This window comes from Barbus barbus, assembly GCF_936440315.1.
Source record: "Barbus barbus genome assembly, chromosome: 39".
NCBI classification, from domain to species: Eukaryota; Metazoa; Chordata; class Actinopteri; order Cypriniformes; family Cyprinidae; genus Barbus; species Barbus barbus.
In genome coordinates, this window is record NC_136717.1 from 17,900,999 (window position 1) to 17,917,738 (window position 16,740).

At 38.8% G+C, this 16,740-nt stretch overlaps 1 protein-coding gene across 1 annotated transcript; it reads right to left on the reverse strand.

The window, feature by feature from the left end:
* Positions 1–10,420: 10,420 nt before the first annotated feature.
* LOC306859014 (uncharacterized protein) lies at positions 10,421–13,961 on the reverse strand (the record flags this gene model as incomplete). The annotated part of the gene is made up of 5 exons (XM_079399827.1): positions 10,421–11,000; positions 12,558–12,680; positions 12,859–13,055; positions 13,261–13,363; positions 13,915–13,961. 5 exons carry the CDS (start codon positions 13,959–13,961, stop codon positions 10,421–10,423), a joined length of 1,050 nt encoding a protein of 349 aa, XP_079255953.1.
* Positions 13,962–16,740: the final 2,779 nt, after the last annotated feature.

Consider the following 16,740-nt stretch of genomic DNA (forward strand, 5'->3'; position numbering starts at 1 on the left):
ACTCTACAGTTATTTTCACAGTGCATGAAGAAACCTACTCTGTGTCACACTAGTTAAACAACAGGATTAACAGTCTGTCCATCAGCACTCATTCAGTCAATAGAAACGTATCCGTTTACGCATAAATGATAGCAAAGCTAATGCAGAAAAAAAGGTTATTTAGGTTAACATGGGAAAAGAAATATACCTTACAAATACTAGTCTGTGCACCCTATTACGAAGTCAATACCAATTTTGTAATGGTCAAAGGGACAGGTTATGGTCCTATATGTCAGCATGGGGGTGGGGGACACCTGTTCATTGACTGCCACGTGAAAGTACAAGTGTTCTTAAAGGAACAGTTCAAGCTAAAATTTAAATTCTTTTATCATCTTGATACTCATGATAGAATTTTAATTTTGTGTAACACTGAAACATAAAACCTAATGACTGTTACAAGCAAAATCATAAACAAAAGAGCCATACAAATAGCTAAGAGTTATTGCCACTACTTTACCTCAGTCTCCAGACACTGATCACCATATCAGTCTTAAGTCACTGCTGCCGGTCATTTGTTATCATTATGACCCTTGGCTAGCAGCAATCAGTGCTTCCCATGACGCTTTTCAGTTTCTGTTTATCATCTTATTCGTTATCATTTTATACAGATCTGAGAATTTTAAGCTCAATCAGACTTTCTCACATTGCCACAGAAAGAGGTTCACACTAGCTTATATAAACAACCAGACATAATTAAAAATGGTGTTGCAGTCAGAGACAAAAATTAAACCCAAACAAGTCTAAATGTATAATCTAATATTCCTCTCACTGCCCCATAAAACAAACACTGGATCAGTTTAAAATAATATGATTGAGGGTTTTCTAGCCCCTCAAATCAGCGTCTTAGATTATTTTCTTTTCATTATTTTCAGGCTACACCAAATAGACAGTAGAACTGCTGAACAGACCAGGGGTGCGTTTCCAAAAGCATTGTTAGCTAACTATGGTCGTTAGTTCCATTGAACTCTATTGGTAATGACAGAACTTGTGACCATAGTTGTTTTTGGGAAACACACCCCAGAGTCTTATTAATGCATGGCAGGGTTTTAATACATCTGGGCCTATACAGACTGGTCATGGAGCAGCTTTGAGCTAAAATAAAAAATAAGCAGAGCTTTAGCACCCTCTTGACTTTCTCTGACATGTCAACCAAAAGAAACATCAAATGTTTAGGAGAAATGTGATTTACAGAAATTATGAGAGCTCCCCAGGGTCAGTTGTATGTGGTACTGATGCTCCTTCACACTGAAAGGACATAAATCTATAATCAGGTGGTCTACCCAAGCTGGTGGCATTTTGTGGTGGAAAACTAATCACTTACACTGTGGACACTTTATTCACTACAGCAAATATAGTGACAACAGAAATCCCATGAGAGGAATGGACAGTTTTCATGCATGCCACCCGAGCTGCTCTCTGCTTCTCAAGTTACACCTCTAAATGCTGGAGGGTTGCTCATATAAGAGCATTGTGTTCAAACCAAAGACATTTTTTTGTAAATTTCACAAAAGTGCACAAACTGTCTCTTAACTTACAAGAATGTCACATGACAATACTATACAAAACATTCAGAAAAAAACAAAATGTATGCACAGTAAGTGCAGTAGTAATCTAAGTAGTCTCAACCCATGGACCATTGGCTGAACGTCTGATACATATCGTGCACAAAATTGGAAACACTTCAGGAGTTTCAAAGTTGTCATCTGATTGGTTGAATTCTACAGAATTTCTGGGAGACGGGTGTGTCATGTTCTTTAACGTTCCGCCTGGAAGCAAAAATGCTGTGATGCCAAACCCCCTCATGGAAGATGAAAGCCAGGATCGATCAGGATCAGGATTATCAGGGTCAACTAAACGCTGGATTTTCAAAAGTACTGTATGTGAAATATTTAAAGTTTGTGGCATAGAATCTTTAAAATATGTCCAAGAGTTTTATACACCGGTCTGTTATTGTGAGGACATTTCCACGCCCCTAAACATGACACGGCACAATACAAAACGTGATTGGTTGCTTTACCTGTCAGTCATGTGGCCTCTTGGGCGAGCCGTGGTAATTCAAAGCGGCCAAAGTTCTAAAGGCCTGGCTAAGTGAGACTATATTCTAAGAGAAGAGAGTATTAAAATGAATCACGCAACACCATTTACTAACATTTGGCCTCATCAAATTACTGGTATTTGCACCATTACTTAACGCCTGAAAAAAAGCATTTCTTAAATCAGGTGGTAATTTGCACTGCTTTTGGTAGATTGCACTGGTCATTATGGAAATGATCTGGCTGCGTCTATGTTCTTTAATGTGCGCGTTGTCAATAAATCACTTGCAGAACTTTCCCCTCCCATCGGTGCTTCTATGGAATTGCGCTCTAATGGTACTTTGCCCTGTTTAGTAAATATGGCCTCAAATCTTTGGGACGTTCACCTGCTTGCCAGAAAAAAATATAAGCCACACAATTGAAGGTTTCACTGATATCCACAGCACAGTCTGGGGACGTAACAAGCACCACTAAAAACAATACTGGTTACTAACATAATCTTCAAATTGTCTGACATTCAAAATTAATTTCCTTTACAACAAAACTCAAAACTACAAAAGAAAACTAAGAGAATATGAACGCATATGTTCAGTGTGTGGTGTCCAAAGCAAAAAATTATCTGAAAGTTGGTAGGGTCTGCATCTTTCCATGCCACCCTGCCATCTGTGACCATCTGTGTGGTGGTTACTATGAAATCATAAAGGCTGATGGTCTCTAGTTTGATGGAACAGTGTGATTATGGGGGCATGTTGTCTGTAAAATGGTCGCGTATATAGTAGCACGTCATTCTCACGACACAGATGGATACCCAGCGTGATCCTCAGGCCAAAGTTTTCCTCATGGACCCAAGTGTATGCCCTGCACAGCAAGGATTCCAATTCAGCTTAAAACTAATCCACCTTTAAGACACTCTCTGTGCCCAACCATGTGTTGACCACACAGTATCATGAAGTACCCTTACTGACATACGAGCTGTCACACTAACCTCAGGTGTGTCCCTAGGCTTAATATAACACAGTCACAAAGAAATTATATGGTTACACTCATTACACTAATCACAAACTGCACAATGTAGTCAAATGAGAAGTGGCTCGCATTTAAAAGTGGCTCCTGTGCGACAAGTTCTCCCATGAGCACCCACTGTTTTGTCACTTATCTGCATGAAAAACATATGGTCTGCCTTCTTAGTGCTTAGCTTAGTTTGTTCATTGTGTTTTGTTTATTTATTTAAGGCTAATGTGCTTAGGACTCTGGGGTGTGGTGTTGCCCCTTTGATTGACAGGTTGGGTGTCCACCCTCATGAGGTCAGAGGTTGTAACCGTGACCTGTTTCCCAGAGAGTACAGATCAGCTGAGAAATACCTCCAGCTACACTGTACGGTCCCCTCCCATGCCCTGCCCCGTGTCGCCCCACAAATACCATGCAATTCCCTGAAACCTTTTATCTTTGTCCCCCTGAGCTGCTTTGGAAAGTTAGAGGGAGAATTTTAAAAGGAAGACAATTTTTCACCTGCCATTTTAGCCGACAAACTATCCTTCTATTCAACTGCATGTCTATTAACAGCCTTAAAGGAGCAAGCTAGCTAACTTAACCTACAGAAACAAATCATTTTATTTTTGGCAGTCATTTCGGGGCATGGCGAGACACTTGCTAACCCTGTCCAGCTGTCCCCTCTGCTCTTTACTCTGAGTGCAAGGCTTTCTTTAGGGCAGGATTAGTTTACCTCTGCAGGAGTGATCTCACACACACATACACACACACTCAAGGAGCGTGACAGGTTGAAAGGCTGTACAGGGCTCCTCACTGGCCTTTATAAAGCTGGCTCACAGTAGATGCAGGTGAATCAACAGTGCAGCCATTCTCTGAATACTGCCTGTCCTGAAATAGCCCTTCAGGGCAAACACCTTTTGTTGTTCAGCAACAGTCCTGTGGTCGTTTACGACTCTTTGAATTGCTTAAAGAACTGTCTGACCCTCAAAATAGGCAGTATTGAGCTACCAAATGTTTCAGTTGGACTTCACATTTTTCTATGATGAAATAATTTGAAGGCATTGTAAACATTTGTAATGGAAATACACACTACTCCCTAACTGATATTAGTTTTTTTAACATGAAAAAACACAGTTTGATGGGCCACAGTTTTTATCCAATCAGTAAGCTACATAAATCACTCTCTGCTTGAACAGATATTTGCTATCTTTGGACCACAGAATGTGTAGAGCCTAATCACTCTGCACTGATGTTGTCTTGACAATTTTGAGTATCTCATGCAAATATCAGGTAGTTAGTTACATAAAGTTTCTTGTCATGGCGTTCGAGTGCTGACAAGACCTCTTGTGCCTTTTAAGCAGCAGGCTTTTCCCAGTAGGAGGCTAATCTGTATTCCACTCTCTTTCCTGCTCATTCTATCACTGTTCTTTAATGTTGTTTATCCTGAGGCTTAGAGAATAATTCCATTAGTTACACTGACTCTCAAGGGGCTTTGAGTCTGCAGTGCAATGACTTCATACGTGAGCTGATGTTACAATCACGTCACACGTGGCCTTGAGTCCTTGACAGATGTTTAGCTGTGTACTCAATATAGTCCAATTAATTGTCAAAGACAAAATCTGTTGCATTCGAATTAAGTTCTGCAGATAGATTCAACAGATCTTATGATTTGTACAAGATGTTTATCTGGTAATTTGAGTTATAAAAAAGCAATGTCACTTTTGTGCCACTAGTTGCCAAATGGAATTGCGAAAGTAACGACCTGTCGTTCAGTCCAAACAAAAGTCTGGGTTCAAATTCATGCCACTGGTTAAGACAATGTCAGACTGCTGGAACAAACAGAAATATTGAAAGGGGCATGGTGTTCACAGTTTTTATGGCTATCAACCTACACACATTAGCCGTACATTACAGTGGATTAGAAGAATGTTTTGTAACATCACACAGCAACAACACTGGGAAGGAAGTCATCAACAATTTTCATCTGCCATGGATATCAAGAACGAAAGGAACCCATGCCAATAAGCTAAACTGAAAGTGAACATTGTGGATGCATGATGATTCCTCACTATGTACCAATCAATATTATGAGACGAGTGATTCGTCCATAAAGAATTTACTGGGGGTACTAGTCGAGACCTCACTTGAGGTGATGTCTTTATTAGCATACTACAGTCAAAATAGATCTTTTATTGTCAGTAGTGTACATAAAATCAAGTCCTTTGTTTATGAGAGGTCATAAAGGACATCTGCTCTATTATTGCTGATGTCTTGCCAAGTCCATGTGATTTCTCACCTTACACTGCCACTGATTAGACCTAAGTGCTAAGTTAAATTCATATAGTGGAAATTAACTAGCACGCACGCTTGGAGATGCGTTTAAATAGAGTCCTTAAATAAATGGCTTGGTCAGCTCTCTCTGGCCCGTGGTACATCAGGCCCCTGCGGAAGTCACAGAGGACGCAGCCGTTTAAAGACAAGCGCCTGGCATGTGCTGACAGACACGGGTGGATCTGCTCTGGCAGTCTTGGCAAAAGCTTTTATGAAACTTACCGAATGATGCAGCTCCAAAAACAGGCCACAGAGCGATCCAAATGAACCCATTCACCTAGACCCGCACTCTCCAAGCCACCAAAGTGATCCTGTGCTTTCAAAACAGGAATGGTGAACCAAATATATACACTTATGAACTCAATTTATGATCCATGAATTTTTATGATGCAAACAAACATTATCAGCAACGAGCAGATTTGCAGACAGCACATTCTTTTATTGTGTAATGGCTTTATTTTTGATGGGAATCAGGTTCCAAGGTTTGATGAGCTTGGATTTTATATGGTTTTACTAGAATACATGTTTGCTTAACTACAAATGCATCCTCATTACTACCCGTAGTGAGTCTATTGATGCCAGAGGTTCTCTTGTTCCATGCATTTGTTCTGTGGCCCATAAAATATTCAAAGCACATTCATACTGTCACTTACAGGTTTGGACTGATGCAATGTATTTGCCACATTCAAGTCAGGCCATGTTCATTAGAAAGGGCCATTGATGGACATTAAATACAATGACATTGTTCATTGTTACCTGTAAGTCATGATACCTTGTGCTTTATCTGATGTTAATCACATAAAATGAAGTGAAAGTTGAACAGCTACTTTTAGAAACATCTGTAACCCTTTCTCTGCTTATTGCTGATGAGAGGTCTTCTGGTTACAGATTTGACACTGTCGTAATCTTCACGAATTGATACCGACTGCCAAGGTGGTAATTTGTGGCACTGCTTTGCTTGCAGTCAAATATAGAAAGTTACGTGAATACATTGGCACAGTGCAAAATCTCACTATGCACAAAAAGAGCGTGCTGGTCCCTCTGAGAGATAAAGATCGCATGATGCAGTATTTCGTGAACAGGTGCTGTTCCTGAACTGGTTGCATGTCACTTTCGGATGGAACTGAGGAGGAGCTCAAACTATAGATTACAAACAGCAGAGCAAAAACAGACGAGTGGTGAAAGCTTCACTATGGCCTTAGATAATCTTAGACAGGCAATAATCTGTAAGAGTTAGTGTATAAACACATACGCACATGCTTTAGTTGAGATCATGTGACATTGAGCATACAGTGTACATACGCACAGGATTGACACCTCATTGTAAGTGAATTGGAGCGTGTGCCCTAGTGACTATACTGGTGGCCTTCCAGTTTTGGAGGGGGGTCTGATGCTGAAGCAGCAACTGTGGCTGTAAGCCTAATATTTCACTAGAAATCTGATAGGCAGATGAATAACCTCCACATAAGAGCGCTGTCTGTAAATGCACTGCAGCTGTTGCCCATATATGTTTCTTTCTCACAGTAACAATCAAACCAGAGGAATTTTACCATTTCATCACATGCTCACATCGTGCATTTAATACAAAAAATAAGCCACTTACAGTGATTTTACCATGGGTGAACAGGTTTCAGATGCACTGAGTGGATTTTTGACTTTATGAATCCCAGTAGCAATTATATATAATACAATAAAGATCAATAAAGCAATTTACTATTAATAGTAAACAGAGGAAAACATTAAATGACTTAAAAAATAAATAATAATAATTACAAAAAAGTAATGTAGAGAGTTTGTGGCAATGTAGCAGCAATGCAGCATTTTTCCACCAACTTTGAAACGCAGATCACACAGTCAAAATTTTGAGATAGAACTGTTTTTCATAAGAAATATGCCTACATATTCATAAATTATCATTAAATTACCACTAGTCTGTTTGGTTTAACTTCCTCCTCCTCCTACACTTTTGTACTTCTTCTATAAGCGTTATATTTACATCACCATTTAACACTATCTGAGGACTTTTGTTTCTCCTTCCCTTTTGTTTCAAGTGAACTTTCAGGTAGCTTTTCTGAAACTATTGAGGCAAGCTGTCGTTTGCGTCAGAAGTAACAAGCATGGATAATCGTCTCTAGGGTTGTGTCCTAAATAAGGGCTTATTTATCAGGGTTGTTTAATGCTCATCTAAGGGTGCAGAGGCAGTTTTTCTTACATCTGAACGGGTCTTACAAAGTATTTTGAAATTTAGGGGAAAAAAGTTTAAAGAATAGGTTAATCCAATGTCTGTTATTGCCATTTGCTTATCTGTATCGACAGTCCTTAAACTGTAGCCCAAAGTAGTGATTATTTATAGTTTTTGAACTATTCAATATTGCACAGCTGCTTTGTTAAAACTACTGTAGATGTAACTTTTTTTTAACATTAGTTCATGCATTAGGTGGCATAAACTAAAATGTAAAATTCTTCTACAAAATTAAGTTAATATTAATTTATGCATAGCATATGCTAATATAGTTGTATATAATTTAACATTAAAGTATTATGACAAAGAAAAGTAGTATATTTATAAATTAACCTAGTTTAAGAAATACTATAAAAGTGTTCATTGTACAAATATTCATGATATCTAAAGCAACTAATGATAATAAATTGAACCTTATTGTTAAGTGTTACCAATTACTCTTCAATTTGAAATGTAAGAATTTGTCTCAGTCACAACAGCACTCCTGATTTTTAGTCATATATTTGATTAGTAATTATGTAAAGGAGTTGTTCTGATGCTATTGATTTTTTCATCTGGTAATTTTATGCTGTCATCATGTGGTTAACAAGTAACATTGCACAATATAACCCTTGAGGTTTGCCAGGAAAAAGGCTTGTTATGCCCTCTAGTGGCAACTCTATTCCAATACATGGTCACTAACTGGTTTATGTATTTACTCATATTTTCCCCTATTGAAACTTTCCCACTGGAGTACACTTACTATATTTGCTTAGAAATTTCCTGAGAAAGTGTTATTATTGTACCAATTTACAATAATCGGAATATTTTTCCATGGTTATTTGGCAGTTGGTTCTGTGTGTGTTCAGCGTGGAGCCCATTTGCCATTATTCCCTTTAGGAATGAGAGGAATGCCTGTCAGTTGGAGAGAAAAAGGTCAGGCAGTACCGGGACAAGGGGGTGGGGGCGGAGCCGTGGGTAATATCTGACCAGATAATCGGAGCGTGAAACCAGGGAGCTGTTACTCCCATACACAAGCACAGCAGGAGAAACAGGACTTGAGAAAAAGGCCACATGCTCACTCACTCACTTACACACACACACACACACTGACTCAGCAATGAAGCTCAGCCTGAGCCGCTGAAGACCTAGGTTGTGACATGTTTGCTTACTACTGGAAAAAGAGCATGCTATGGTTGTTACACATGTTCCTGCCTTAATCACTGTAAAGCAAAGATGGAAAAAGCACTTCTATCCTTTTCAATATCAAGGTCCTTTTCCTCACCTCGTGACACCTCCGTGCCACTGTATTTCATGCGCTTTGACTAAAGAATGAAAAAATTTGAAAATTCTGCTCCGACCTTATTGTTGAAGTAGCAATGGAGATCATAGACGTGTTTTGCAATTTACCGTTGTCACATTTTTGCCTCTCCGTTCCAGACTGTGCACTTGGAATTCTTCCTGACAGCGCTGTGAGACAGACCCGGCTCCACAGGGGGGCCTGGTCCACCCAATCATGATCTTGGCCCACACTGGCCTGACCACAAGGATGGGGGAATGCAAACATATTTCAATTTAACCTAATTCAAATTTAAGCTTTGTTAACAAGCTTTTTAAATGAACTTGAATATGAGTTTTATTTCTGCATGACAACACAGTGCTGGATCAGAAACTGAAGCTGGTCATTGGACCATTGTTTTAAGTTTAACAATAATGTGAACAAGTTCCCATATCCCTTTAATCATTAGAAATCACTTACACACTCTCCTCCTCAACAATATTAGTTTAAATAAAAGTAAAACATTAGCGTTCTGGTTAGAACTGACTTTTAAATGACATGGCAGCTTTACATGGTAAATAATTGAAGGGTTAGGGAAAGAGCAATTGTAAAACACAAAATGTCTTTAGATCCTAAGTTCACTGAAGCAGGGACACATATTCAGCATATCCTCGGTTAAATTCTCTTCAAGCCTTAGAAAGCGTCAAATCAATTCCATGCTAAGAAATTTTCAAAACAAACCGATTGCTTTCTATCTATAGAAGATTTCCTCATGGCCACGAGGTTGGGAGCAATAGTAACCATTTTTAACATAAAAATAACTGTAATCATAGGTCTATTAATGGTACAGTTACTTCTAGCAAATACACATACCCACAAATACACAATCTTATAACAAAAGATGTCAGATACATCTGTAGTAGGCTATGCTGGAACTTTAAAAATTGCTCTTGCCCCCCTATCACACTGTAGATTCTTCTCAACTGAGAAAATTGTATTGATTTTAAAAAGAAAGCCCATGGAAAGTGGAGGAAAGAAAAATTATTACATTCCTCCTCAGTAAGACAGACTTATGATTCCTACCCTGGGATCTTAACACCCAAGAAATTGTACGGCATGACTTTATAATGCTCCTCAGAGGCACTTCCTGTACCTGTGGAACAATGCAGCCCCCAGGGTCCAATTCCGACAGTTTAATGATCCTTAGGGCTTCCATGGCAACCAGATGAAAGATGATTGGTTATACGGCAATAACTTGAGTTGTGCACAGGAGAACATTATGACCGTGAGTCCAATAATCGCTGAGCAGTCAGGAAAAGTGCCAAGAGATTGCACAGATGTCTGTTTTGGCTTTATTGTCTCTGAACAAAATGAACTGGTGATCTTGGTGAACTTTGGTGATCTTTTTGTAATCTTTTGTGCACAGATCAATATTAACTTTGAACTGCACCGAGCAGCACTAAAGTCCCATTAATCATGTCAGATTACTCGGCAGCCGTCTTGGTTGTTCCTTTAAGCCTGCCAAAATTATTTGCGGCACAGGTGTTTTGGAGATGGCGTCGGGCAAGTCATGGTGATTTTGGGAAGCTTCTGTCCTTGGGAGTTGCACAGCTCCACGGTGCGTTCCATCAGGGAAACGTATAAGCCCCTGTGTGCAGGCAACAGATCAACCTGGTCCTGGAGACAAGGAAAGTGGACCTGTGGCAGAGCTGCACGATAAGGCAATGGGGAGTGTAGGATCTGGCGACACAGATGCTCCTGGAACCCAGAAAATGGCTCCAGCAGGTGGGCCGCCAGTGGGCAGTCAAATACTCCTCCGTTTGTTGCTTTTTTCAGCACAGACCTCAGGGGCTGGCACGCTCTGTCAGTCTGCCTCATCTGTTGCATGGTGTCAGGACTGATAGGGTACACTGCCTGCACTACAGGACTTTGGAAAGTGAGTCGAGATCTCGGGGACACTCCAGAGGCTTTGGCAGGAAGCAAGCAGGGCCCATTTCCTTGAACGCTATGTACCTTGAAAGAGAGAGACGTCTGCCCGACAGGTACAATTTTTGGATGCATCAATGCATGAACAGGTTTATCTGAACTGAATTCCATTTTGTCCGGCCTTTTTCATAAGAGAATAAGAATCATTAGACATTTAAATACCACAATCTTTTATTTGCTTAAAACTAACAAGCATGCACACTTTGATAGGCACCAGCTACGTAATTAGTGATGCTTGCTTAGTTACTTGCAAAACTTTAAGTATGTTTCATGTGTTCATTGTTTATGTTGTTCTACAAAAAAAGAATGATACATCAAATTGAGTGGCTCAGTTGTGCTATTTTCTAAGCAAAGAGACTAATGTCTTATAATGTCACCTAATATCTTATATCTAACTTATAAAGAAAGTTATGGGAACCTTCCATATTAGCTGGGTAGAAACATTCTAACACTTGTTAGTTAACTAACCAGAACCCTTTAGCAACATCATAATAATGCACTAAAAAAAACTGGGAAATTTACAGATTAAAGAGAGAGCGGTTTAGTGGCAGAGTTTGCCTTTTTAGTATAATAATAATAGTAATAATTAATGATTTGTTACATTTACATAGCGCTTTTTCTAGGCACTCAAACGCTTTACATACAAGGGGGGTATGAATGTGAGAAACCTGGGTCAGATGCAAGCAACACAAATCTATAACACAAACAAGTCTAAACATAAAAGTCTATAGCTTCAAAAGGAAATCAATGAAAATGATCCAGAATTATTCATTACATATTTAGCTCAAGCTTTCTTTTTTTCTGAAATGATATCACTATATTATCACTATATGTATATTTCAAAGCCTTGTCTGCATAGCTGGCCACAGAATGTTCCAGTACAGCAAATGTTATCATGTTTTCAATCACATTAAGATCCAAATTACCATTTCTGTTACAAACTGTATTCATAAGCAATGGTCCAGGTACGCGGAGATATCTGAAACTCATTGCAAGCACAGATATATTTGAACCTCATTGCTCTTAAAGTTCTGTATCTACCAAAGTCAGGCATTTAAACATACTCTTTCCACTTTACAAGCAGACCTGACTGTGCTGTTGGTTGCACTGCGTAATTCCACTTTATTCAGACACTTTGATTTCAGTTTATTAACCCAGCTGTGGGGGCTGATAGTAAGTGAATAGAAATCTACATGCCCTCTCTCTCCCTCTCAGTTCTCAGCGCTGAACTCTGTTCTCTCTCTCGCACCTCACAGCCTCAAATAAATGAGGAAAGCAGAAAAATACTTGCCCATCTGATGCCGAGACTAACCAGGCTTTAAATCATTAATAAGCAGAAAATGACTCCGCACATATCTGCCGGGCAAGACTCTGCCTTTTCATTTTTGTTCTGTGAATTTAACAGCACCCTAAATGCAGAACGAAGTCAAACCATGCAAATAAAAGAGCCTCCTGCCTACACAGGGACAAGTATGAAAGAACTTAACATTTCTTCAGCCAAAAAGCTAAGGGCACTTAATTCTGCTGCAAAGTCTTATCGTCAGGGTTTAGATGGCCAGTCAGTAGATGGTTGATTTAATCTATGAGCTCACAGTTTTAAGTCCACAGTGGCGTGACTTTAATTATTATAAAATGTACTTGCATAGGCTACATTTTTAAGGAACAAAGATGGCATTACCTGCATCCAGACCTACAAGGTGGTCTTAGGGGGTCTGTTTCCTTCCAAGTATTCCTGGATTTGGTGATTGGTGGGAGTTTGGGGACAGTTTTGCATCCAGTGCCTTTCACAATCAAACTGCACCTGGTAATCATATGTTTATACCAGCATATCATTTAATACTGACAAATAGTGGTGGTTGCATTACAGGAATAGTTAAGATTTAGAACTTGAGGGTGATTAAATGACAATATATTAGGTGAATTATTCCGATATGACATTGCTTATGAAGGGAACCAGTTATAAAAATTCTATTTAGTACCTGGCGCTTATGAGAGGGGGTAAACCAGATACGTTGTGATTCTTAAAATTTCTGTATGACCTCTTGTCTCTGGGTTGGAGGGTTATTCCAGTCATTACCGCTGGTAAGCTCTTATGACTCCGAACATCATCGTCGTCATCTTTATCCCCGAGTGGCCCCTTTACACCAGGGAGACACGGAAGGCTGGCAATCACATCCTATGCAAAACAAGCAGAGTTGGCACATACATCCATGGGATGTTCTAGCTGCCATATAATGTGTGATAATTTACAGTTAGCCAGTCATTACTGCAAAATAAATCATGACAGGGTGAATAGGTTCATTATGTACCAAGGCAGCTATTTTGCGACATTATTATATACAGTTTAATGGTCAGTAGTCGTGTTGATTCTGCAGTTTTACCCTGTGTTGCAGAAATGAGGCCGGTTCTGAGAAATGCGATGGTACAGGTGAAACATCACGAAAAGGGGATTGACTTCTGTGTTTCCTGATTTTTTTGGAGGGCCTGTTGACAGAGCAAGTGATAAGATTTGATACATTTACATTGCAAGTATCCCCAACTGATGTTAGCTATAAATGTTTATTTTATTGTTTGTTCTTGCCATATTAAAGGCTTCTATAACAAAAAAAAAATCACTGGAAAAAATGCTTTTCTTAGATTTTTTGTCTTGTTTCCAGCCAAAATATCTAAACTTTCTTAAATCAAGAAGGATTTTCCAGACAAGTAAAAATTATAGTCTTGTTTTCAGAAAAAAACACGTCAAAATTGAGTGAGTTTTTGCTTAGAACAACCAAAATAATCTGCCAATGTGGTAAGCAAAATTATCTTTTTTCAAACAGAAAACAAGAATATTTTGCTTACCTCATTGGCAAATAATAAAAAGACAATTTTTACTTGTCTGGAAAATCCTTCTTGATTTAAGAAAGTTTGGATATTTTGGCTGGAAAGAAAGAAAAGCTTTTTTTTTTTTGCAGTGTATGGAATGTATCCCAACATAAACATTATTTTAAAATATTTGCATTACGGTTTCATATTAACAGCACAGAAAATATTACCAGTCTCCATTCCCATCCACAGGAAAGCCTTTGCCAGAAAAGCCCATCTTGATTCTTATTTACCCTTAAAGAGAACAAAATGTTAGAACCCCGAACACAAAAAAATAAAGATCCAAAAAAGGTTCATAATTACCAAATAAACTTTAATTAATATCACTAAACCTCTCCCTCCTATAAATAATAATTTAATTAAAGATATTATTGAGCAATATTTCCGCTCTTATCTTTACCAACAGGATTTCAAGAATTCCATTAGTCTTCAAGAAGTCCATTAACATATAAATTGGTGTTTCATTGCATAAATCCAATGCATGTGCACTGAAAATATATTTTAAGCCACAGTGTAGATAATTCATCTGCTGATACATCAGGATTGTTTTAAATCAATCTCATGCTTTCAGATATTAATCAAACACACAATCTACCATGAAATATAAACCGTGTTGCCTGCCCGTATCCCTCCACATAAACCTCAGATTTCCTTATTCTCCATTTGAAATTTGTCTGTGCCAGATTAAAGAAGATTTAGCATGGAAACTAAAGAAATTTGTGTATTCTGGCCTTGCAACCAACAACATGAATAACAATATTATATGGTAATAAAATGCATACTGTTTACTGGACACCTTGCAGTTCTCAGTTGAACATGAGATTACATTCTTGAAATGCAACAAAAGAACTTTAGATTAAGCCAAATATACTGTTATGATTTCAGGATAATTTGGAAAAATATGATAAAGATAAACTTTGTCAAACTTACCACCGGCATGCAGAATATCAACAAGACCGCTCAGTGAAAAGGCTAGCTGCCGCCTCATGAGGACAATCCAAACTACTGACATCAGGACATTACCATGACCACCTTAACAGACCAGTCAAAATCCAAGACAACAAAGCTCTCAGCTGCTGATTGGGTGGCTGTGTCCCAGGACCCCACAGAGAGTTGAGACCAACCCTTTTTTGTGAAATAATTTGCAAAGGGTCATTAATATCAGAACAGAAGCAAACAAAACAAACCTTGACTCAAAATAACACGTTATTTGCTAAATATTATACAACACAATTGGTTACCTGGCCACAGAATGAGCTCAAGACCTGCCCTAAAAACCTTTCATCCACCTGAAATCAACAAGCACTCCATAATCGTGCTCCAGTTCTGAGAAACTGCCTCAAAATACAAACATTTGTCAGCACAGAGACTTTACTCTGGCACGTAGCTAGTGTAAGCGGCATTAGTGAGATGATGTGAGTTATATTCCCCTTTAGGGGGTGAGGTCTCCTTGCATTGTTTAAATCCGGCTTAGAGGTGAAACATTAAGCTTCAGGCTTTAAAGCAGCTACAAGCAGCTGCTCAGCAGGCCATGGAGGATCTGTCACCAGTAGGGAAGCGTTACTCTGCAGTGTGCTTTTTACGGCCTCCTGCTGCGATCTCCCATAGGGCAGTGCAGACACACACTTCGTCATCATTACAAAACACATTTCATCTATAATGATGATTAGCCTTTTTTTTTTGGCATGCTCACAATAATATGATCACAGTAGGCTGTGTGCCATAGGCTTCTTATCTTTTTTAGAAAGAAAGCATTGGTTGAAATGTTAGACTTTTTACAATATAACATTTTGTGGAATATTCGTGGAAATATATAAAGTTGCATTAACATAAGACGACACATTGTGAAGCGACAATGATGGCCTACATCTGTCCTTCTGAGTGAATGATCACACCTGTGCATTAGCCCTCACACCTCTGATGCAAATCGGGCCACTGTAAATTGGCCTTTAATAGCATTCACTTGACTCATTAGCGTGCAAACTGGAAGTGGGTTCATTTAAGCGACGACAAACTGCTAATGTACTTTCATGCTTCCAGCAGCCTAAAAGCAAATCAAACCCCTGTTCAAAACTCTTCCTACTGTCAATTAGCCTGTTTGTCCATCATGTTATGCTGAAATGCTGATATTTTGTTTTTGTGAGCTTATAAAAATGAATTGTTCAGCATGCATAGGTAGAGTTGATGACCTTTGCATTGTTGTTTTGTTTTTCTAATGAACAATACGGATCGAGCATAGACGTCAGAACTGACCGGGTCCTCACATTGACGTTAATCATAAAACTATTTCTGGCTTGCTTCTAAGTTATACTTTGATTGCCTCAAGTAATGAAAACAAAGTTACCCTAACTAGTGCTGATGAATCAACCACAACCAGGAACACATTAAACTAAATAAAAGTCATGTTAACTTTACAACAACTCGTTCCTGAAAACAAAACAAAAAATCTTAGCTGACTGATAGAAGATCAACTCTGTGACTCGCGCAAAACCGTTTCCAAGATGCGCTCAATTTGATGGTGTTGCATTACTGCCAGTCTTGCAGAACAATCTGCTCCATGCTGCAGATTATTCTGGCCAATGAATTCAGATAACGGTGTGGCAATCTCCAAGAACAGCTGTATAGAAAACACTGAAAGATAATGGAAAACGTGTATGGACTTTGGATCAGAATCTGTCCAAATATATTATTTCAGAGACAACTTAAATGAAATACAGATGAGGAACAAAGAGCCTCAAACAAAACAGTGGTACTAACCTTTGTCAAATCCAGAGTAGTAATTCTTCAAAAGTGTTCACTGTAACAACCTTTGGTTCCAGAACCAGTACGGCCTCACAAAGCAAGCAAAGCAAATTAGAACTGGCAATTTCAGACAGCTCTTGTCATTTTTCTGCGCAATATGCATCAGCCATTATGATGGTTCTAACTGAACTTGAAGGACCATCAAATGGCATGTGGATGCAGACTGCAATGGACCTTTTATTGATTTGTTACGG